Source organism: Amborella trichopoda, chromosome 3, assembly GCF_054954075.1.
Source record: "Amborella trichopoda isolate Santa Cruz 75 chromosome 3, AtrichopodaSantaCruz75HAP2 v2.0, whole genome shotgun sequence".
Classification (NCBI taxonomy): domain Eukaryota; kingdom Viridiplantae; phylum Streptophyta; class Magnoliopsida; order Amborellales; family Amborellaceae; genus Amborella; species Amborella trichopoda.
This window is the reverse complement of record NC_142338.1, coordinates 26,994,156-27,017,433: the sequence shown is the minus strand read 5'-3', so window position 1 is coordinate 27,017,433 and position 23,278 is coordinate 26,994,156. Positions and strand designations below refer to the sequence as shown.

General features: G+C 35.1%; 1 protein-coding gene across 4 annotated transcripts; it reads right to left on the bottom strand.

The window, feature by feature from the left end:
• Positions 1 to 4,196: 4,196 nt before the first annotated feature.
• LOC18437351 (AP-1 complex subunit mu-2) lies at positions 4,197 to 18,486 on the bottom strand. Of its 4 annotated transcripts, XR_016051017.1 has the most exons (12): positions 18,079 to 18,486; positions 16,377 to 16,523; positions 15,753 to 15,815; positions 15,360 to 15,536; positions 15,074 to 15,177; positions 9,377 to 9,484; positions 8,768 to 8,864; positions 8,573 to 8,670; positions 8,156 to 8,297; positions 7,767 to 7,889; positions 5,208 to 5,422; positions 4,197 to 4,564 (listed from the first exon to the last, which is right to left on the bottom strand). XR_016051017.1 is itself a non-coding variant. In XM_006847561.4 (11 exons), the coding sequence occupies exons 1-11, from the start codon at positions 18,205 to 18,207 to the stop codon at positions 4,466 to 4,468; spliced, it is 1,287 nt and encodes a 428-aa protein (XP_006847624.1). In that variant the 5' UTR covers positions 18,208 to 18,486; the 3' UTR covers positions 4,197 to 4,465. The 4 variants fall into 4 exon arrangements, 2 of the variants coding, with proteins under 2 accessions (XP_006847624.1, XP_011624524.1); XR_016051018.1 differs by lacking the exon at positions 9,377 to 9,484; XM_006847561.4 differs by lacking the exon at positions 5,208 to 5,422.
• Between the last annotated feature and the right edge of the window lie 4,792 nt (positions 18,487 to 23,278).

Sequence of the window (23,278 nt, the reverse complement as noted above, 5' to 3'; positions counted from 1 at the left end):
GCATAGGGATCTAATCGAGAAGGGTCTGTGTATGCTTGTATGCCTGGATGAGATCTAACCGAGAAAGGTCGGTGTATGCCTGTATGCCTGAATAAGATGAGACAACATACCTGGGCATAGGGATCTAACCGAAAAGGGTCGATGTATGCCTGTATGCCTGGATGAGATGCGACTAGGTTAAAACCTCATCGTTATCTCATCACACGGCACATACGTCGTTTATCACACGGCATGTACGTCGTTTTGAGATTCGCTAATGAGGTTGAAACGTGTACATGTGCGAGAGATTACCCCTACTTTATGCACCATAGAATCATGGTTGCATCATATCTTGAAGGATCATGATTTTTGTCCTAGTCTATTGGGTGACTTACCATAGAATCATGGTTACATCATGGTCTGGAGGACCATGATTTTCGTCCCAGTCTATTGGCTGACTTTTGTGGTCCAATCATGAAGTAGATTGTAGGTCATGAGAACTGTTGAGTCAGTTTGAGAAAGCTAGGTGGATCGTGATTCGCAATTGAATGTGGAATGCTTCCATATATTGATAATTTCTTATATCTAACGGATATGATTCCCATCAAAATTAATTACTTTTATGTTATGAGATTTTTAAAATGTTTATTTGAATTTTTGTGAAACTTTTGATATTTTATTTTTGTCATTTGGATTTATAATCTAAAATAAATTAATTTTCCAATGTTTTAAATAAAATATGATATTTTAAAATTCTAAATATGAAATAAAATACTTTCTAAAATATACGGGACCTCTATAAAATATCCAACCCAAAATTTAAAAACATGTAGATTAGGCGGGGCCTACACATGGCCACCAAAAGCACCACTCATTTACGTATTTTCTTGGGAAGAAAGTTTGTCCTTCTTTTTAGGTATTTTTTTTAAGTATAAATATAAATTTAATATTTGAGATATTTATTACAACTTATATGATTAGGTTGAATATTTGATATATTTACTAACTATGTGGTTGATTCAATAATTAAGGAGATGGATGGCTCAAATTTCTCACCCCACAAGTTTTCCTCCAAGGTATATTTGACCATTTGACTTTACTAATTTAGGCAAAATCTACGACATAGAAAGAGGCAAAATCTATGACATAGAAAGATGTTTCCCCTTCTTAACCATAGAAAGAGGTCTCCCCCTCTTAACAATTACGTACGTATTATCTCTTCTTTCTTTAAGAATTTCTCTCTCCATACCCCAAATTTAGCTCTCTTCTGTCTTTAATAAAACTCTCTCCATACCCCAAATTCCCAAATTTAGCTCTCTTCAATCTTTAAGAATTCTCTCTCTCCATACCCCAAATTTAGCTTTCTATCATTCCCCTCCATACCCTAAATTTAGCTCTTACTAAATTATATACATATTCTCTCTTCTATCTTTAAAAATTCTCTCTCTCCATACCCCAAATTTAGCTCTCTCTAGATTCTCTTCTATAAGAATTCCCTCTCCATACCCCAAATTTAGCTCTATGTGGATTCCCTTCCATACCCCAAATTTAGCTCTCTCTTTGGATTCCCATAGGGGAGGGGACGCCCTAATTTTTATCACTGTCTCTCCAAGTTATTCTATTTTTCACTCTTTCTAATTTGTTTTGGGTGGCACACCTAAGCCTAGGTGGTGTCTTTCTTGGTGGGTGGCAAAGGGGCGGAACCCCTACTAGTAGATCTCTTAGGTGTCTTTCTTTATGGGTGGCAAAGGGGTAGAACCTCTTGCTAGTCTATATTTCCCTCTCTCTTGATATTCATCTCTCATCTCTCTAAAATCAAGCTAAGTGGGTGGATTTTTGCCATAGTAGGGAAATCAACATACCGATCGTATAACTATGAGCATCATCAGAAAGAGGAGACTCGGCATGAGCACCATCGTAATGAGAAGACTCAACGCGGAGTGTACTAAGCCCGGTTGAGGTAATCTCCGGCAACTTTACTTTTTAGGTGTACTAAGCTTAGTTGAGATAATATCCGACAATTTTACCTTTTTAAATATTTCTTCGAAAGGAGAAGACTCGACGTGGGATATACTAAGCCCGATTGAGCAAATTTTACCTCTTTAAATATTTCATCGTAAAGAATAAACTCGGCGTGGGATATACTAAATCTGGTTTAAGTAATCTCCAACAATTTTACCTTTTAAAATATTCCATCAAAAGGAGGAGACTCAACGTGGGATGTACTAAGCCCGATTATGGTAAACTCCAGCAATTTTACCTTTTAAATATTCCATAGGAAGAGGAGAGTCGGCATGGGATGTATTAAACCCGATTGAGGTAATCTCTGGCAATTTTACCTTTTTAAATATTTATTTATGTTTTGATATTTTCTTCTCATAAAGCAATAAAGTCTAGTATTGTTTGTTGAATAAAAAATCGTATTCGAAGATGTAGCAATTGAAAATCGATTTTATTCCATTTTATTTATTCAAGAGTGATTTCATTATATTTTGACATTATAAGTGATCTTGCCGGTATAGGAATAAAGAATTTTTTTTAAAATATATACACCGTATTTTATCATAAAGTCATTTCATTGGTATCAGAGCAAGGTTTCTTACTACTTCTAGGACAAAAATCTATTCAAAAAAGATGTTCTGATGCCGAAAAACCTACAATTGGTCATCTTGACCTCAAGATATACACATATGGAAAAAAAAACTTCGTCCTAAAAATAGTTCATCTTATATCACACTATCTTATCAGTCCATTTTCAAAATTTTCAAGTGCTTATATTGGGACTGCATCTTTTAGCAATATTTAACGTTGCACCTTACTTTGATTGTTTAATTTTGACACCTTATACATACCACACCCAAAACTAGAACCAAAGTCGAAGAAAAGTGCAAAAATAATCAGAAAAGTGCATAAATAATCAATATATAATGGAATATGAGTTAATACTAGACATGAAAAGGGAAAATAAAACTGACATGCTTATTCATTTAGACATTTTGTATTAAAAAATAATAATGCTATAGAAGTATAGATATATCTAGCAATATGTACTCTGGTTGACACCTTAAAATGTTAGAATTAAGTTGAATCTCAAAAATCCTCTAGAAAAAGGTTGTACAAAGCTGTTCTGGTGTTGAAAAAACATTTAATTAATCATCTCAACATCAAAGTGTAAGGACATGAAAATAAATAAATTCAAATCTCAAAAATAATACATCTTGCACTTATCATCTGGACAATCCATTTTCAAAATTTTCACTACATTTATAGATCTGCTTAATTTGAACAAATTTTGGAGTTCAAAATTTTATAATTAAAGATTAAAATAGATTCTCGTGTCATCTTAAAAAATTTCCACACCAAAATTATATCTCCTGACCAAAGTTTGGAAGTGCGCCTTTTAAGGCTGCATCCTTATGCAAACCACACCCTAATCAAAATGCCATATGAATAGCAAATATAGAATGGTGAATGCTGTTTAGTAGTGCATCCGATGACCTTTTTTTAAAATATCACGATATTTGACGAATATCGTTCGATATCAGATCACATGTGGGGCCTAAAGACGATAAATCCTATTTCGCAACAGTTTCTGCATTTCTACATTTGCGGTCCCAGTATTTCTGCATTTGCGGTCCCAACATCCATCTTAAAAATAGATGCAAATAAGTGGTCCATTTAAACTCTATTACAACTAACAGTCCAAATGTTTTATTAATAGAATTATTATTTTAAATTTTCAAAAATTATTTATTTTTTCATATTCATGATCTCCATGTTAGAGATTATATGTCCTTAAAAATTAGGTTCAAAAATCCATATCAAAAATAGATTATCAAGAACAGAACACCTATGAACTCTCTCTCTCTCTCCAACAAAAAGAAGAGCAACAGAACACCTATGAAATCTCTCACACACACACACGGGGCAGGGCAGCATCCACCTAGCTCGATGGACGAACCAATAATATTTACACACGCCAGAAAAAGCAAGAACCATCCATGTAGCTGGAAAAGCCCGTGGCGTATTTAGTAGTTCTTCATAAGAGTAATATGGATCAAAAGACCGTATGAATGCGGGCCAGGTTTCAACTCTGCCCAAGCAAGTTTCACCACAAAAAGGAATATCATACCTGTGAGTGAATGTCACCGAAATTTGGAGTGTACATGACACTAAAGCATGAATCTCAACAAAGAAATAGGAAAGAGGAATCTGAGTGGTAGTCTGGTAGAGTGCACCCATTTAAGAGTGATCCCCATTAATGAATTTTAATTGACAAAACTTTCTAGGAAACATTGATCAACCATTCGTTCTTACAAAACCAATACTATAAAAGCCAAACCACATCACAAAAATTGGACATTAGAGAGAGCTATAAAGATAAGTGACTGAACACACCTAAAACTCAGGATGACTTCTCACTCATGGGCAAAGAGAGAGAATCTCTTTAAAGCTTGAGGACTACTTTTCACACTAATAAATTGGCCTATATGAGCCTGAGTTCATATTCGCCAGCCATTGTTATGTATCTCACCCAAGGTAAGGCCTGGTAACCACTCTTCTCAATAATCTTCAAGTACCGAACCTACATAAAACAAAGGACAAATTATACCAGAAGTGAATCATTCCAAAGATTCTTGTGTCATTTCAAAATACAAAACAATTGGAATTTTCTGACCAAACTTATAATGCTATTGAAGCAACCAACAGCCCCTCCCTCCTTGCTTGGATCAATTTTAATGTATTTTATAAAAATCCTTGACAAAATCACACATCTTTCAATTGTCGACAAAGTAGATGATACACGTAAGGCATTTTGCAGCCCTAAAAGCCATCTCACTCATCAACGCCCATTAAAGTGTCTAAACACCTAGTCTTCAACAGCCACATGAGGACTAGAATGGGCCAAATGAAAAATTGGAGAGTAACCTAAGGGGCGTGTATGATGTAATCATTACCAGTGTTAAATCACTATCTCAATAAAATTGATCCTGATAAGAAACTATAAGTTGTTTGGTAGTCTCCATCATAAAGCTATCTGAAATAAAATTATAGACTTTTATAGAAAGTTTTACATATAAATTATCTTTTTAAATAATTTGTTTTTATTTTATTCAAGTTAATATGCTGAAATTGCATTTTTTTAGCCAAAAATAGCTAAACATAGCTGGAAAATACTGAAAAAGTTAATTAATTAAATAATATTATATGAAATATAAGATACGTACCAAACAACTAGTAGAATATGTCATCCAGAGTATATTAATTGTAGAGAGATGGTCTTCCAGATAGTCAATGACTAATAGAATATCACATCCAGAGTATATTAATTGTAGAGAGATGGTCTTCCAGATAGTCAATTGTCATCCAAACAGGCCCTAAAGAAGCAATGGTCTCCCATCCCCACTTTTCCCAATGATATACTGGCCCTTTGCAGCGCAACCTTATCTCAAAAGCAGAAAACCTTGTAATGGTTCTAAGATCTAGCAATTAATAAGGCATTTTTGGTCGAAGGAGTGATTTGCTGAAGATAATAGTTGAATCGTGTAGTAAATATCAACTATGGGTACCGATATCGGACAACTGACTAAGAAGGAAGTACAATAGCAGGAGTGAACAGTCACTTGGCATAAAGTAAATATCATATAGAGACTACAGTGATCTTAAGTGAATGAGAGATGAGTTCTGTTTGTACAAGCACATGTAGGACATCAGAAACATACATACACCACAAAACTCAGCAAAAATCAGATCATCAACTTCTGTCAAGCAAACCAAGATACACTAAACAAATACAAAAACTAAATAAGAACCGAAAAAAATATATCATTGTTAAACAAAAAGGTCAGTGCTGCCCATGTGCATCCTATTAGCTTTTAAAATAGACATATATCAACCTCTACTCATATTATCATCTTCTTCTTTTTCTTTTTCTTTTTCTTTTTCTTTTTCTTTTTTCTTTTTCCATTTCTAGACAGTTAACCTTTACTTATACCAAAGTTCTCAAACTGCATAATGATGCATAAGTGGGATATCACAATGTGCCCACATATACAGGCACATCCAACCCATATGCAGGTGCATTGACAAATTATGAAGGTGAATACTTAGGGGCAGACAAATACACACAAGCAGAGGCAACATATTCTTTTTCCCCCTGGAACAGTGGGGAGATGGTTCTTTTGTGGTGGAGAGAAAAATAGGAGGAAAAAGAAAGGGAGGGGGGGGTTGCATAATTTTCCATCCTTCTAAGAAGATTGAAGTCTAGGAATTAGGAATCAAATTTTGTATCGTACCAGAAGATTTCGATAATATTTGGGGTTTCTTTGGGCAAAAGTTTTGAGTTTAAATTGTACATTATTTCGAACGATTTCAAATGAAGATTTACTAAGGAATTGAGGGTTTAATGCGGCAAGGAGATTAAAATTTAGAAATCCAAATTCATTCGATTTTGATTTGATAATTGATATAATACTTTGAAACCGACGTATATTACATATTATACTCGGGATAATACATATTCTTGTGTGTTTTACTTAAGGAATTGGATGGATTAATTTATTTTACATGCTAACTACATTAGACTATTACAGAATAGAAACCACTACTCTGGCATTGTATATCATGCTATCAGGCTATCAGGGATTGAGACAGAAGATATATTAAACGCAAGTTTTAAATTAAAATGGCTACATATCACATAAATCACATATTCATGTTATTCTTTGAATTCAAGCTGCACAGTGCAGTGGACCCCCCAGAGCATCAAGTCTATATCACACATTTGATGACCATGACTTATCCTGTCATCCTTCCCATTTGAAGCTGCAAAGATAGTACCTCGACTACAGAATATATGTGCTAATTACCTCTAGAAAAAATATGGAATGTTTACTCCTATTGATGTACCAGAACAATCATTCAATTTCTACACTTCAAAATTGGAGAAACTCTATTGGGAGGCAAATGCCCATTGCCATTGTAATATGACATTGCGTTAAGTTTTTAAAAGGGCAACTATACTACAATATACTTATGACTACAGAAAATCATAGTTAAGAGAACCACCGTGCAACCAATGGCTGCACTCCTTTTTTTCTATTCAGGTTACCACAATGGTCGGACTATGATGGAGAACGAGACCCATGACATTGAATGCTTGATCCCCTCTTTCTCCATCCCTGTTTAACCATGGATTGGCAGGTGACATCTCTTATGACTAAAAGTTCTATAGTCACAAAGCTTATTATTCGACTGCCAAGGGCTCTTACTGAAGTGTTTTTCAACCTTGTGCCAAAATGAAACAAAATCGGAAATTAGCAAATAATGAAAAAAAATTCAGACCCTAGACCACAACCATGACTATTCAGGAGGAATTGTTTAGGCTTCATTTGGGATTGGCTACTGCAGAATGTCCTGCCTGCAACGCTTGATGGCATTTCCAGGGGGTCATACGGTTGAAACAAAAAAGGCCTTTTGAACCCTTTTGAACTTAATGTAAAATGCCTTACTTTTACATCAAATCTTGAAGGTGTTTTGTGTCTCCCAAACACCTTCCCACTTTGGAGTATTAACCAACTTAGAAATATAAGGCATTAAGCTCGAAAGCATGATTTTGATGTGTTTCCAACGCACTATTATGTATCACTACAATCTCAGTTCTCATACATTGAATAAACAATCCAAGAAAAGAAAACCGTTAGCAGAATTGCAGATAAAGAAAGTAGCCACCATGAAAATCCCAATACATTAGAAGAGTACAAAGAAAACACAAAGGAATTACATACCTGTATCCCAGATACAGTGAAATAAGGAATCTCGAACTTCACACGTATCGGAGCTTTTTTCTCTGGAGTTGCTTCTTCAGCTGTGATACTTGGAAGACTAAATTGTGCCCTCAACATATACTCCTAAAAAATTAATATTGAACCACACAAGAAGTGAAAACTTTGGGGACAAAATCAGCCCAAGTGAAAACTAAATTGTGACCCCAACATATGCTCCTACAAAGACACTATAGAGATCAATCTAAAGCATATCAGAAATGCAAACTTCGGGGACAAAATCAGCCCAAGTTCTCCAAAAGTTATTGGCTACTCCTTAAGAAGTACTAGTCTACGGTGCCTCCAATCAGATGATAGAGAAATCAGGGAAAAAGCATGCAAGTTAAACACACCTTGCCACCTGGAAAGGATTTTATTTTCCAAAGCAATGCCTCCTTTTCAGGTGCGTATGTAGCAGAGCCCATGGACGTTCTCACATTAGGATTAGTAGCATCAGAAGGTACAGGCAACTCTATTTCAACATTTGTAGCAGTGCTGCATCAAAACAAATGAATGCAATTTCAGAAAGTAGCTATTCTAGATGTCTCCACCCTGGTCATCAGAGAGATACAAGTATACTGCAATCAAACGGACTATGGGAAACCAGAGTCGGTCATCCCACTTTTACTCCATCCATCATTGCAATGATCAATTATCACCCAATGGATGTAGGTTGTTCATGGTTCACTGGATTAGCAGCATACTTGTCGAAAAGATATAGCCAAAAGAAGCGTCATAAGGGTGATGTTAGCATCGAGGGCAGCATCTACCTTCGCTCCTTGAACTGACTCCGTGCCTTCACCATTATCTCTATACGGCTTCTTGAATGCCTTTCAACTTGAGCTTCCACCCATATAAGAGGCTTCACCTGTACACACAAATAAAGTCACCCTTTTATTTCATGAGCACCGGTCACTCACAAAAACAGATGAGTGGGTAGTACTAGCATCAATGGCAATCAATACCTGAGTATTCAGTCTGTATGTCATCAAATCAAAAGACCCATCAGGTGGTATAAAAGATATCGTCCTGTCATTTTCAAAACGAGCTAGGCGCACACACCTGAAACAATAGAGAACCGCATGAAGGTTCCCCTGAGAAAATTATCAATTGTGATAATACTTCATGAGCAGAAATAAGTTTATATTCAAAACTAGCCAAATAGCTAAAGGGATTGCATACTGTAAGACCAGTTACCATTAGTACAAGGAGGTCACAATCACTCATAGCCGTCAGATATGAAATATGGCAGCTTGAGGTGTCTCACAAAGTTTTGAAATATTTTCAGTTAGACTACGAACCAGGTCAATGCGACACCCCCAGCAATATAATTTCACATCCAAAAAAAACAAAAAACCTGAAAAACTTTATTTTGAGTTCTTAAAAAAGTTACATTTCAAAAAAGAAACAAGGGGGGCCAAACTTGATTGCAACCTCTGGTACCAAAACTAATAGTGTTATTGAATATTTGTTTTTGGAACTGGGTGTTTTAGAATAATAAATACTTTCCTAAGGCTAAATACACTTCCTTCAAAATATGGGCATGCCAGTACGAAGAAGAGTCGGCCACATACTGATGAAATTTGATATCATCTAGATCAATGGCTTTGCCCTTTGTTGATCGACCTTGGGCCTCCAAAAGTACTCTGTCATTCAGACCAAGCTTGCATTCCGGCATACCACTGCAGGAAAAACCCACTAGTTCAATTTTCATGGTTTTAGTACAAACAGGAGCAGAGAAAGATTGTGACACAAGTTTTTTCTTGATGCACTTAGGTGGCATGGGAAAATTTGGACGATTTTACGGAGAGGGAGTCAGTGATCAAATTCAATTTTGCTTTTATTTTTGATACAGAGAACGGAAAAATTAGGAGGTTCAAGGTTACATAAAGTTCAATAAACCATGCACCCAAGGGGACATAACCCAAGAAGTACAAGAAATAGTTAGATAAAGATAAGAAAATGAAAAAGAAGTAAAAGTGAATCTGAACGAAAGTAAATAGATCAAGGAAAAGAAAAGAGTCCTTAATGTCCTGAGGTTTCCCCTCAACTCCCTCAAGAGACACACATCCCCCTCAATATTGGCCTCTCTTTTCCCAACCCCTAAAAAAATATCCAAAAATACACTGTCGGTAGCACTTCCAAAGGAAAGGGTTGGAGCTTTCCTTCAAGACAAGAAAGGGCACATTGCCCCACAAGCGAAATAAGAGACTCCTGCAACTAGGCAACCACTGATCCCAAAAGGACTGAGGAAGAATTATTCCAAACACTGTGAACAAATTCACAGTGAATGAAGAGATGTTCCCTCTCCTAAACATTCTTGCACAAATTCGCCCTGGCCTACAAATGATTCACTGCTACGACGTTATAACTAATAAATGACCCAAAGATTGCAACATGATGGAGGGAAGCAGCCCCCGATACCAATTTCCTCAACTCAAATGCTATACACAACACATCGACAGAACACAAGGGGGAAGAAGGAACACACAAACAAAACTCGAACCAACACCAAAATCCATAGACTTCTCTGTTAATCACCTTCAACAGAACGTACATTTCCTACAAGCACACCAGCCCAGGGCCCCTAGGCAATAGAAACATCCAACCAAAAGGCTCCAATTCCTAAGGGACATCCTTTGTCCAGACATACCCACCAAAGCCCTCGAAATCGACCAGCCTGATAATTTTCATTGTTGAACACACATCAAAGACTAAATAGACAAAGAACTGAAAAATTAGCCTTGGCAGCGCACCTCTCCACCATACGTCCACAAAAAAATTCACCCTACCACTCCTACAACTATGACTAATTTCCTTCAGGAACTCCTAACCGAGTCTACAGAATTAAATGCCAGAAACATGCTCGATCTCCAGCCACCCACAATAGGACACACTTCCGCCTTCCCACCCCCTCCAGAAGAAGAGGGAAAAAAAGAAAAACAAAAGAAAAAAACATTGCCTTGACTTCTCAAAGCTTCTACAAACCTCCAATGCTGCCAACAAGGTTTTATTAACCAAGCAATAACCATAAGCCCCTTCTACCATCTGTTTACAAACTAGGTAAAACTCGGAATTGGGACATCCCCATTTCAACACCATACTGAACTCTCTCTAAATTCTCATGACTAAAGAGGGACATATGGAATAATGACATCAAGTAAGCTATGATATTTATCAAGTGCAATGAGTCCACTCAGAGAAAGGTATTGGCTTTCTGGAGAACCAACTCCACTCACTTTTTTTTAACCACCAAATCCCAGGGAAACTTCCAAGCATTACTCATGCACCACGCAAACCACAAATAAGTAATTGTATTTCAAAATTTTACCTGACAACCCAACCATTATGTAGCATCCCGAGCATATCCAGTATTACCTATACCACCATCACCAAGTTCATCCTCGGTGTCCAATCTTGCCTTAAAAGCAGTTCATAGCATGTAAGGATGAATCCAGGTTATCAAACGAAAAACCTCCTGTGCCAGAAAGTGCAATGGATCATCCATGGACTGTAAATGAAAAATTAGTCCGGGGTTCAATGTCACCCTAAAACACCTCAATCAACACATTGTACACGGCATATCTCATTAGCAAGTTGATTGCTCAAACAAAATCAGGAAAAGAATAAGAAAGGGAATTTCCATGCCTCAACCCCCCTTGAACTGGCAGGGTGGGAAGAATTTTGCAAGGATATCAGGTGTCCAAATAGAAGAGGGATCATAGTTACCGGAATCTCTCCACCAACCTCGCGATTCCGATTACGAAACCCAATTCCGTGTTTGCATTAAGAAATCTCCACATAAACCGTTTTTTGGAACCAAGGAAACTCGATTCCTCAATTTCAAAATCTCAATTCAACACATCTTTAGAAACCATTTTTCGGAACCAAAGAAACTCGATTCCTTAATTTCAGAATCTTGATTCAATACATCTTTAGAAACCATTTATCAGAACCAAGGAAACTCGATTCCTTAATTTCGGAATCTCGATCCCACACATCTTTAGAAACTTGAACCCATTAATTGTAGGTAGACGTTCCCAAATATATTGAATCTGGATTCTAGCAAGGATTAAATCTTGATTCAAAACTAAATATATTCAAAGTATCAAGCAAGAAAAAAAAACAATTGAAAGTACATAATGTCCAATGTCTATGATGGTTGTGCACTTCCTAAAGGAAATTGGAGCGGAAATCTTCCTTCGAATGCTTCTAGTGGTTGCCAGGTTTCATTATTTTACTTGTGCCACCCTAGATGGCTTTTACTTTAAATTTAAAATGTAACTGATAAATACAACACATACAATTGAAAGTAAAACCACTACGTAAACATAATCCTATTTTGTCTTTATAATAATGAAGTCAAAATCACAATTTCGAAATACTTATCTTTTATATATAATGACCGTAAGTTCAATAGTCAACACAATCACTTTAAAATTTCGGAAACCTTCTAATAAGAGACATCCAATATAGGTTCTAAAGTTGATAAGGCTCAAGATGTTCTTGGGGCTTCCTTCTCCATAAAAATGAAATCTCGATTCCTGGTAGTGGTCGTCAAATGCATTCCATAGTCCATATTATTGTAAATCTCGATCTCAAACTGGCATGGATCTCTGATCCATATACTTCAGAAACTTGATTCCAAATGTGTTAGAATCACGATTCGAAACAGCAACATACCTCAATTCTACATATGTCAGAAACTCGATTCCATAGATGTCGGAAACTCGATTCCGCATATTAATGAATCTTGACTCCTAGAGTGTTGATTCCACGGGGATGGGAATCTCGATTCCAAGGAGGACAAAATCTTGATTCCATATGTGGATGAAACTTGGATCTATTTCAATCAAAACAAGATTCTCAAAAACTAGGAATCTCGTTCCCCGAGATTCCTATTGTACAGACAACGATTCCTAAGACAGGAATCTTCTAGCCGGCGGCGATTCCACGATTCCGGTTCCTAAAACAATTCGGGTTCCCAGGCGTTTCCAACAACTATGAGAGGCATTGCCATTGAATTCCATCCTCAGAAAGGAACCACAATATTAGTTTCTCCATGAACATGAACTCAAGAGGTAGTGATACCCAGCCAAAAAAAATCCCCTCCATAATATTACCTGGCCCTCCAAAAGTGTGTCAGTCACCCTCTACAACAAAGTGTCCATAGAAGCAATGGAAAGAAACCTAAAAACCTACCAGGATTTGACCCATGCCTGAGTCATAAGACCCTCTGCCAAAGGGAATATCTTGAGTATCCTATCATGACCATCTCTAATAACACTCCCTATGCCCTGTGAACAAAGATGCCTAAGGAGCTTTCATCAAAATCAAGCTCAAAAAATCCCTATTGTAGTTTGGCACACAAACCCCAGGTCTAGGTATTGGAGAAGTAGTCCAAAGTCAACAACCAACTTCCATTCTTGGACCAATCCCACTTCTGAAAACAAAGAAATCCACCAGAATCAAGGTCCACAAAAAGTCCCACAGTATTTATTCCTCAGCCTCCAAAGACAAGCTGATAAATAGTTAAGGAGATCTCATTTTTGCAGGGGCTTGAATTCAAAAAATTGCAATTCTGTCGAGGAGATCTCATATTTGTTTACAAGGGCTTGAATTCAAAAGGAATTTCTTTTTCTTTTTTTAATAATTAAGAGGCTCATTACTAAAACTATGTATGAGTTTGGAGAAGGTATTATTGGATATAGGTTGGGATGGGTCACAATGGACATGCTAATCAGGAATACATTGAAACACAGAGGTGTTTGAGAATTCAGATTCCCACTTCCATGTTCTAGATTCTCTTGCTCCCAATAGTGATGCAGTACTGGTAAGAGACTTTTAAGAGGAATGAGAGTAGGGTTGTGAAGGGATCTCAATTTAGGAGAAGTCCCAGGCACAGTAAAGTAGAAGACTTCGGTAAATAAGACCACTAGGTTTAGCTCAAATTGGTGTAAGTAAAATGATAATGTCTGATCTTGGGATAGTCTTTTAAGGTCCTGTTGGCACCCGACTGAAGTCTTCCCCAGACACTTGGTATCAAAAACTCCCTCTCTAATCATCAGGCATGACATTTCTAGTTTCCAAACATGAACCTACAAGTGATGGGGGAAGGAACAATGGACATCCATTAATTCTTTGCCTCTCTGGCATGAAGATTTGAGCTTTTCTCATGGATTTTTTTTGTATAAAATGGTGATGCCAGTGATGGCAGCAAAATTAATGGTTTTGCTAGATGCTAAGACTTCTTCATGCAAGGTAGCCATACACTCCCTAAGATTTTTCCACATAGCAATCTTCAAAGGAATCTAGAAAGAATGAATTAGAAAATCTTCAGTGGTAATTGAAGTAACCATGAGGGGGTAAACAAAAGAATCAGAGATTAAGTGATATCCTGGAATTTTATCCTTAGGGAGTTCAATGGGTTCTGATGGATGATGTAATCCAAAGGAAGAGACCTGCAGTGAGGTTCCTAAATCCCTCAGGAAGCAACTAAGAAGGCAAATGTCCTAGCCAAGAAGAGGGTGGAAAGGAGCAATCTTTTTGTCTTACTCAGCCTGTTATTCTCAGATGTCTCCTCACTATCTCCTTGACGTATGTGCTTTGGTAATTCTTACATTTCTTGCCATTACTTACTAAGCCAGACATGTCTACTGTTGATGCAAGATTCCAGAAGGTTCTTTAGAGAGGGGAATCCAGGACTTTTAAGTATCAGAGACATACTAAAGAACAAGTAAGAGAAGATCACAAAAACAACCTTAAAGCCAGCAAGACTATATTACAAGTATTTTAGAAATAAAGAATGACTATTGTTGTTTTGGTAAATACTGAAAAAAAACTATTACGATATTTTAATTTAATGTCTACTACAAACTAATATATTCAAGTGCCTACTGAAGCACCTTTGAAGTATTATTCCCTACGGTTTACGGCACCTATGCTCCAATTTCAGTCTTCATTTGTAAAAGTTGTTTCCCCTTAGTTTATTTTGCTGCATATATTTTCTTTTCTTTGTGAACATGAGTCTTATTGTTTTATCCATTTCATTTCTTGTCAGCTTTCAAGCAGTTCTGTGCCCCAATGGATCTCAAGGATTAGAGATTATATTTATGTGCACTGATTCACTGGAATACTCACCACATAGGAATGTACTTTTATCTTTCCATAACCTCCACGGCACTATATGTGCATGCTGCTTGCTAATAGTTTATTCTAACAAGAAGCAATATACATGAATCCAAAACCCAGTATAGAAAGGTATAATTCACCTTAAATAAGTCCTCATCTTTAAAGCCCCAACTACATCAGATCGAATAATCTGTCCATTGCTGTTGACAAGGATATTGACACTTTCCACTACATCCAAAAATACCTGAGATATTGAAATTCACAATCTGGTTTTCAGAACACAATGGACGCAAATGCACCCACAAGGATACAAAAGCGTTACTCGATTAATAATAAATAAATTGGCTGGTCTTATATTTTCTAAATAGTGCAGCGAACAATGAACAAAACCAAGCAGCAAATCAAAAATTCAGAGAAAACACCCACCTCATTTTTCTTGTACCGTATTCCTTCACTTCTCCATGAAACTGCATTTGTCACTGCCATGGGAGGCCGTTGTGTGACTTCCATCCTGTAAGCATCTGTCTTAATGAATTCACTCAGTATTTTAGCTTCAGTGTATTGTGGGTAACCAAAGTCCATCATCTCATCAAGTAATTCGTACTGCCAAAACACAAAATTGGACATGAGAAAGCCATGAAAAATATTATAGTTGTTGTATTGTGAAAGGATTGATATTAAGAACCTTGTGATGCGATACACACAGCACAACAACCAATTTGTCAAAAGCCCAAAGTGAGGAACTTGCATTTGGATATACGTTATAATAAACTGACTATGAATGGAAGAACAGCATAGCAATTCGGCTGACGATCTTACCACAACAACAAAATTATCTCTTAGAGACTCCTCTTCCAACTCTTCAAAATAGTGCTTAAAAACCTGCCACCATCCGAACTAAACTAAGAACTCTGCTACAATTCATAATCAAGCAAAACCTTGAGACAAGTCAAATGATATTCAGTCAAGCATATACTTCCACAACCAAGTTGTTATATCCCTGAAGCTAGTTTAGAATCAAATAAATAGAGGTGGTGGTCTTCTTCTTCTTTTTTCTTTCCTTTTTTTTTTTTTTTTTTATATGCATGGGGTTGGGGGATAAGATAAGAATCATCACATATCTAGTACTTCCAAATGGATGTTGGGTCTAGAAGGTGACCACTTTGGCCATTTCAAAGTGCAACCACTAGTTTAACTAATTCAATATGAATTTCGTTTTCTTTTTCATTTTAGCATTCTAAATTGAGCTACACAAGTTTGATCAGCAGTTCTAGTCGTCCCATCAAAGTGTCAAACAACTCATCTCAGCATGCCTTTAATGCATTTGAACAATAGGTGATTTTAAAACATGTAGAATTTTGCTTCAAGCAGCTGCAACCAAACGGTGCACTGACAGTAACCAAAGACAAGCTTACAGTAGCAAGTAGTTATTAAAGAGCGTACATCAACAACTCGGTGCAGAAACAGCAGAAGACTAGCAGCATTGCAGTTCTGCCTAGAAGCTGTCATCAAGTAAACATTGTTGTGCTGAATGAACATGTACGTCACGCCATTATCATACACCACAGGATCATGAGACTCAGGATCCCCCTAACATAGACCAAAAAAGAAGTTTTAGTAGTGAATATAAGGTTAATGGACCTTAAAAGTGTTTTTCTTCAATCCACACTTTAATACGAATATTCCTTATATTTGTCACATAAGAGCAGCATTGTCATTTGACCAAAATGATCCCAAGCATTTTAGATCCATTTTCAAAAATTGGAATTCAAAACCTAGATGTATCCAAAAAAAGCAATTTCAGATGTACAGTTGACAAACGCAAACCAAGCTCAGCAAAAAAACATGAACATGGTTCAGTAACAAAATTTCTAAAATACAGAACTTCATAAAACCAGATTTGTTGAAAACGTAAGAAACCACATTTCTTAAAAATCATCTGCGAAAGAAACTATCAGAAACAGGACCAAATTTTACGAAATGCTGTGTGAAGCAGGACAAATATTACCAATATTTGTCCACAATCAATGAAATAGCACATAAATACAGTATTAAAATACCAAATGGAAGCAATTTTTTTCAGAAAAAATAGCAAACACATCCAGTGTAGTCTTTGTGTGTGTGCGCGCATTTGTGTTTTCTCTCATGAGCATGGGCTGTAACAGGAGTGGAATACTTCCCTCAATGCCACTTAATGATAGACATACCTATTCTACTCCTTTATATTCAAAATTTTAAAAGTTTACCATAGAAGAAGCCAAAAAAAGGCAACTAGAAGACAAGTGAACAAAACAAAATTGAAATTGCACTGAAAATCATTGTGTGGATTGAGGAAACCAAACCATGTTCAAATCAAAAAGCAATAGAAAGGCCAAAAAGAACTCAGATTTCAGAAGGCATTCACCAATAGAGAGCAATTTGGCGTAAAACATAAACCAAACAGCCCCAAATTTGTATGATGCAACATAGAATAGCAAAAGCAAACCAGTATTCATCAGGAAAGAATAACAACTGGATGCAATACCATTTCTAACGATACCAAAATCCATTATAACTAAAACCTCATTCAAATGTGTTCAACCCTTGGCTCAGTGGTTAGTCTTCAATTCAAAACTCAACATAGCCACCCAAATCACAAACTCATTCAAACAATTCAAAAACAAGATTGTTGGTTGACTTGTTTCTGATGCTTTACCAACCTTTTGATGAGCTTCCCCATAACTAAGCAAGGAAGTTTTACATTTATTAATAAATAAAAAAGGGTATCAAATGCCACTAATGCCTTTCCAGACAACTTACATGTAAAATTGAAATAAACCACATAATACTATCAGATCTATTCCTTCCATATGAGTTAGACAACAAAAATAAATAACCGAAAAAGAGGTTGCCTCCTTTGCTCAGGTTTAGTAATATCTAACAATCCAAATTATGAATATGAAAACTCGATCCCAAAAAAGTTACACAGGAAATCAAATCAGATTAACAATTCCCTCAATGGCTAAGAGAAACTAAATAATGTAACAAAACTCATTGCCACTTACAACCAAAACATGCCATAATCAAAAATATATATATGCCATAATAAAAAAAGAAAAAAAAAATTAATCGAGCATGAACCTAAACAAATGGTACATAAAGCTACCTCCTTTTCTATAAGCTTCGTAAAGAATTTCTCAGCTTGCAAAGCTGAGACATCTCCTCTATAATCTCTCCACACAAGCACCCTGCCCTTGATATCAAGAAGGAAAAGGGCCGAGGCAGCACCAGCCATCGATCTGATACTCTCTACGTCAGATCTTAAGATCAAGAGGTAAAATTAGGATTTTAATAATTAGGTTTTCTCTTGGCATCATTTAATGGCCTGGACCTCTGGTTCTGCGATGAATTAGGGCACAAAAATTGAATCTTTCCATGAAATGCTGGCACAATTAAGCTGGTCTTGAACTAAGGTTTTGGTCAAAACTATAGCATGGAAAATTAGAGCTTTTCCTGTTAAAGATTGGAAGGAAGAAGAAAAGTTCTTGTGCAAGGAGGATCTGGTTTTAATTCTAGGGAAAAAATACCTTACAGTACATTATATGTCTGATAATTTAACAGTGTAAAAGCCCGCAGGGCATCAACTGAGATAATGTCAGGGTGGTGGACTAAAATACCCCTTATGTTTCAGGAAATGGCTGTAATTCTAGTCTTATTTATTTCCGGGTTTATTATGGTTTGTTTAAAGGAAAAAGTTAATATATAAGGTTTTCAAATAGATTAAGGTTTGGATAAGGTTGCCTGCAAAATAAGGTACACATCTAAAATTTGTTTAGAGACACCCCGCACTTTAAATAGTATCAAAAGATTGGTGGCCTCACAATTTATTTGGCCTCAAAATTTATTTTCATTTCTAATTATAAAAATTTAATGTTTTGAAAATAGTTTTACATTTGTCAAATCTATAACCACTTAAAAATCTTAAAAATCAATGGTCTAAAAATTACAATATGCACTATTTCTAGTATTTGAAATTGATTATTTTCCCGTGTCTATACATCTTGAGGTTGAGATGATCGATTTGAGGATTTTACACTTCGAAACAACCTCTTCTAGTGAATTTTTTTAGGTACGCCTTAATTTGATTGTGCCTCATCTTTATAAAAACTTAACCTTAAAAACAAACGATCCATATAACTTGATGCACTATTTTTTGCATTTTAAATTCTTTTTTCCTTCACGTTCATACATCTCAAGGTGAGGTTTACATAAGGTTACCTCCTTGTATGGCAGACATAAGCATGCTTCTAAATTTTGTATACATATGTAGTTTCAATATCATGAATCTTATGATGGCTTGAAAATTTGTATTCAAATCTATTTATAAAATTGAAAATTTTAAAAATGGTACAGATCAAGCAGATCAAAAAACACTTGAAAATCTTGAAAATAGATGGTTCAAATAACTTGTTACGAAATGTACTACTTTTTTTATTTGAAATTCTTTTCTTATTTATACTTCTTCACCTCGAGGTTAGAACGTTTTCCAACATCGGAACACTCTTTTCTATTGAACATTATAAGTACACCTTACCTCTATAAAGTTTCAATCTTGTATGACCTTTTCCTTTAAAATATCATAATAATTACATGAAAACTTGAGAAACATTATAAAAAAATTTATTTTATTTTAAAAATTTTAAAAAGTAGTATTATATATTTCATATTTTACAATCAAGATCCACATTTTAAGAGCATATAGTATATTTTAATTTTATCTCATTTTCTATACATCAAATTTGTTTTAATTTTTAGTATGTTCATATTTATCGCCATCACGCACCTAAAAAATATTTAAATAATAATTTAAATAAATAAATCACCAAAATACTTATAAATTTTAAAATATTTTTGTAAGTGTGTGACGGTGAGAAGCATGGACATTTCTTCTTTTTCATATTTGATAAGAGTCATATCATATTTAACCTTAAAATAGATAAAATTAAAATATACTTCATGCTGTTCAAAGTATGGCTTAAGTATAAAATATGAAATATATAAACATATTTTAAAATTTTAAAAATAAAATAAATTTTTCTGCAAATTTTCTAAATTTCAAAATTGTCATTGGTGGGCTTAAATGAGTTTCGAGAGCAAATCCACCATTTTGGGATTAGATTTGAAGGTAAAAACCACATAAAACTAGTAGACTTTAAATCTGACTAAGATGATCAGTGTTTTTCTTGAAAACAAACAAAAACGGGCTTTTACATTAAAAAAATTATAATCAACAAAAAATCATTTAAAATCATGCAACACATATTGTAAATTGACTTTAGATACTTTTGACTTTAGATATCTTCATAAATAGTTTTTTATGAAATAAATTGTTGCATTTTTGGGTTTTTTAAATTACTGTTTGAATAATTTGTTCTTAGTTATCTTAGGTAGGGTTTAAATGGAAAATTATGGATACCACAAAATGGAACTTTGTAGACATCACACCCCAATACTTTTAGTATAACACCCATCATCAGTCATTTTTTTTTTTTTTCTTACCCTCCGATAAAAAAGTCAAAATATTTGATTCTAAACTACCTTTCCCCTCTCTCTCTTTCTCTTTTTTTTTTTTTTTGACAAATGTACCACTTATTATTGAAGATTAAAAATCAGTTACATCACTCACTCATTACATCATTCAAAATAGAAAATGACTCCATAGCCACACCTCTTTTAGCCAAACCATCCGCAAGACTATTCGATTATCTATAGACGTGATGGAATGATAAAGATAAATCTCCTTCCAGTTTCACCACTTGGACCCAAATCAAATGCAACACCCAAGGAACTCGTTGATCTTTGTTGCACCACTTAATCATATTTTGGGAGTCACCTTCGACTACAATATCATGACCCAAATTCATGGCTATAATAATGAGTAGTCCTTTGAGCAAGGCACTAAACTCTGCCATGTTAGTTATGGCAATTTCGATAGGTCCAGCATAGGCAAGAGCAATAGATCCATTCCAATCACGTACCACACCTCCTATCCTTGCATTTCTTGGGTTACCGAGGAAGCTGCCATTAAAGTTTAACTTTAACCAACCTTGTAGCGGAGGTATCCAACGACCAACTAGTCTAGTTTTTACCCTCTTAAAGACCATCAGATAGGCTAAATTAATTCACACATCAATCTCACTACTACCTCTCCCTTCCTACATGACAGACATCCAACACCAAATCATATGAAAAATATACTGAATCAGACAATCACAGAATAGACCAACCCTCTCTCTTTCTCTCTACCAACCCTCTCTCTACCCGCCCTCTCTCTCTAAACCCCTCTCTCTACCCCCCCTCTTTCTCTCTCTCTCTAGCTTGCCTTCCCACATAATGTGAGCTTGGTGATGGGAGTGGTTGCGCAGTTGGTTAAGGATAGTGGACACCCATTGTTTTTCAAGGCTTTATCTGAAATAAGAGTTAGACAACCTGGTGTGTTCCTTCTATTTGTCGGCTAAGGGTCATGGAGCCAAAGAGATTAGCCAAGTTTTACAACTCTTTGGATGTGTTTGTGAACCCAACGCGGAGGCAACAGGGGTTGGATTTGGCATTGATGGAGGCAATGCAGAGTGCGAAAGTGGTGGTGGCCACATATTTTCCGATATAAAGGGGAGTGTGGTGTTGAGCGAGGGATCATACAGGCTATAGGATTGTGTATTTATGGTTTATGATTTTTTGATGATAAGTGGTGTTCATTTTAATATAAATATTTAGTTATGTATTCATGATTTCTACATTTCTATGCATGTCTTCATTGCTTTTGCCTACATTTCCAGACATGTCTATCATGTTCTCCTTAGTTTATATGTGGACTTGATTTTTATTTTTGTTTAGTTTTGTAGATCTTTAAGTGATCTATAGAAGTCCTAACATGATTTGTTGATTGATGCTATATATATCAAGTTATTCGAGATGTTCTCGATGGATATATTGTGAAAACAAAATTTTAAGTTTTCAAGGTAAGTAATCTTTCATTTTCTCTGCATTTCTTCATTGTGTTTGCCTACATTTTCGGTCATTTCTATCATGTTCTTCTTGGTTTCAATGTAGAGTTGAGGTTTTTTTTTTTTTTTGTTAAGTGGAACTTAGTTTTTTTTTTTTTTTTTTTTTTTTGAGGTTTTTTTTAAAATCTTTCAGTGATCTACAAGATATATAACCTTCTGTTTTCTCTCCATTTCTTCATTGTTTTTGCCTATATTTCGGTCATTTCCATCATATTCTCATTAGTTTCTATGTGGATTTCATTTTTTAGATCATTATGTGAAATTGAGTTATTTTTTAGATCTTTGATTGATCGACATAAGTCCTAACATAATTTGTTGATTGAGGCTTTGTAGATCAAGTTTTTCGAGATGATTTAAGTAATATTTACAATATTGGTCAATTTTTTTATCTATTATCAGTTATTTCTTGTGATGTATCTCATTTTGTAGATAAATCTCGGATGTAATGAAACCGTAAATGTATTTCTTGATTGGAGCTCTACAAATATCATTTTAGTTCTCACTTCATTAGATGTGAAGACACCTCTTTTTAAGAAATAATTGAATTGAATTCCAACAAATAAATAATATTATAGTATAATTATTTATTAGGTAATTAGAAAACTATATTATTGAGTTAGTAGTATATATCAAATATTTGCATTAACGTGGATAGCATTTACATTAATTCGGATAATAAAGGTGCTTTTGTAATTTTTTTCGTAAATGTATATTTTGCCTTAAATTATGGATTTTTCAAACTATTCGAATAAGCTACCATTTTAGGTGATTATAAAAATAGATATTCTTCAGTTAATACTATATATTAAAGGGTGCGGTTTGTATAGAGCCTAGGCTCTAAACAATCAAATTAAAGCCTACCTTCAAATAGTGTCGAGAAATGTGGTTTCAATACTAGAAATATGTGCGATAGCCTTAAAATATATTTTCATATTTATTTATAAGGTTTAAATATTAAAAAATAGTGTAGATCAATAGATCTATGAAAACTTGAAAATATTAAAAATTGGCAATAAAAAAGTGCATTACAAAAATACACTATTTTCAAAACTTGAAATCGATTTTTTTTTCTCATGTCCACGTATCTTGATGTCGGGATGATGAATTTAAAGATATTTGGGCATCAAAAGAACCTCTTCTAGTGAAATTTTTCAGGTAGGCTCAAATGTGATTGTTTAGAGCATTGGCTCTATATAAACTTTTCCCTATATTAAATATTTGCATTATTTTGGATAACGTTTGTATGTCTGACTTTGAGATTAAGATTTTTATTTTTGAATACTAATTCCATTGACACAATTC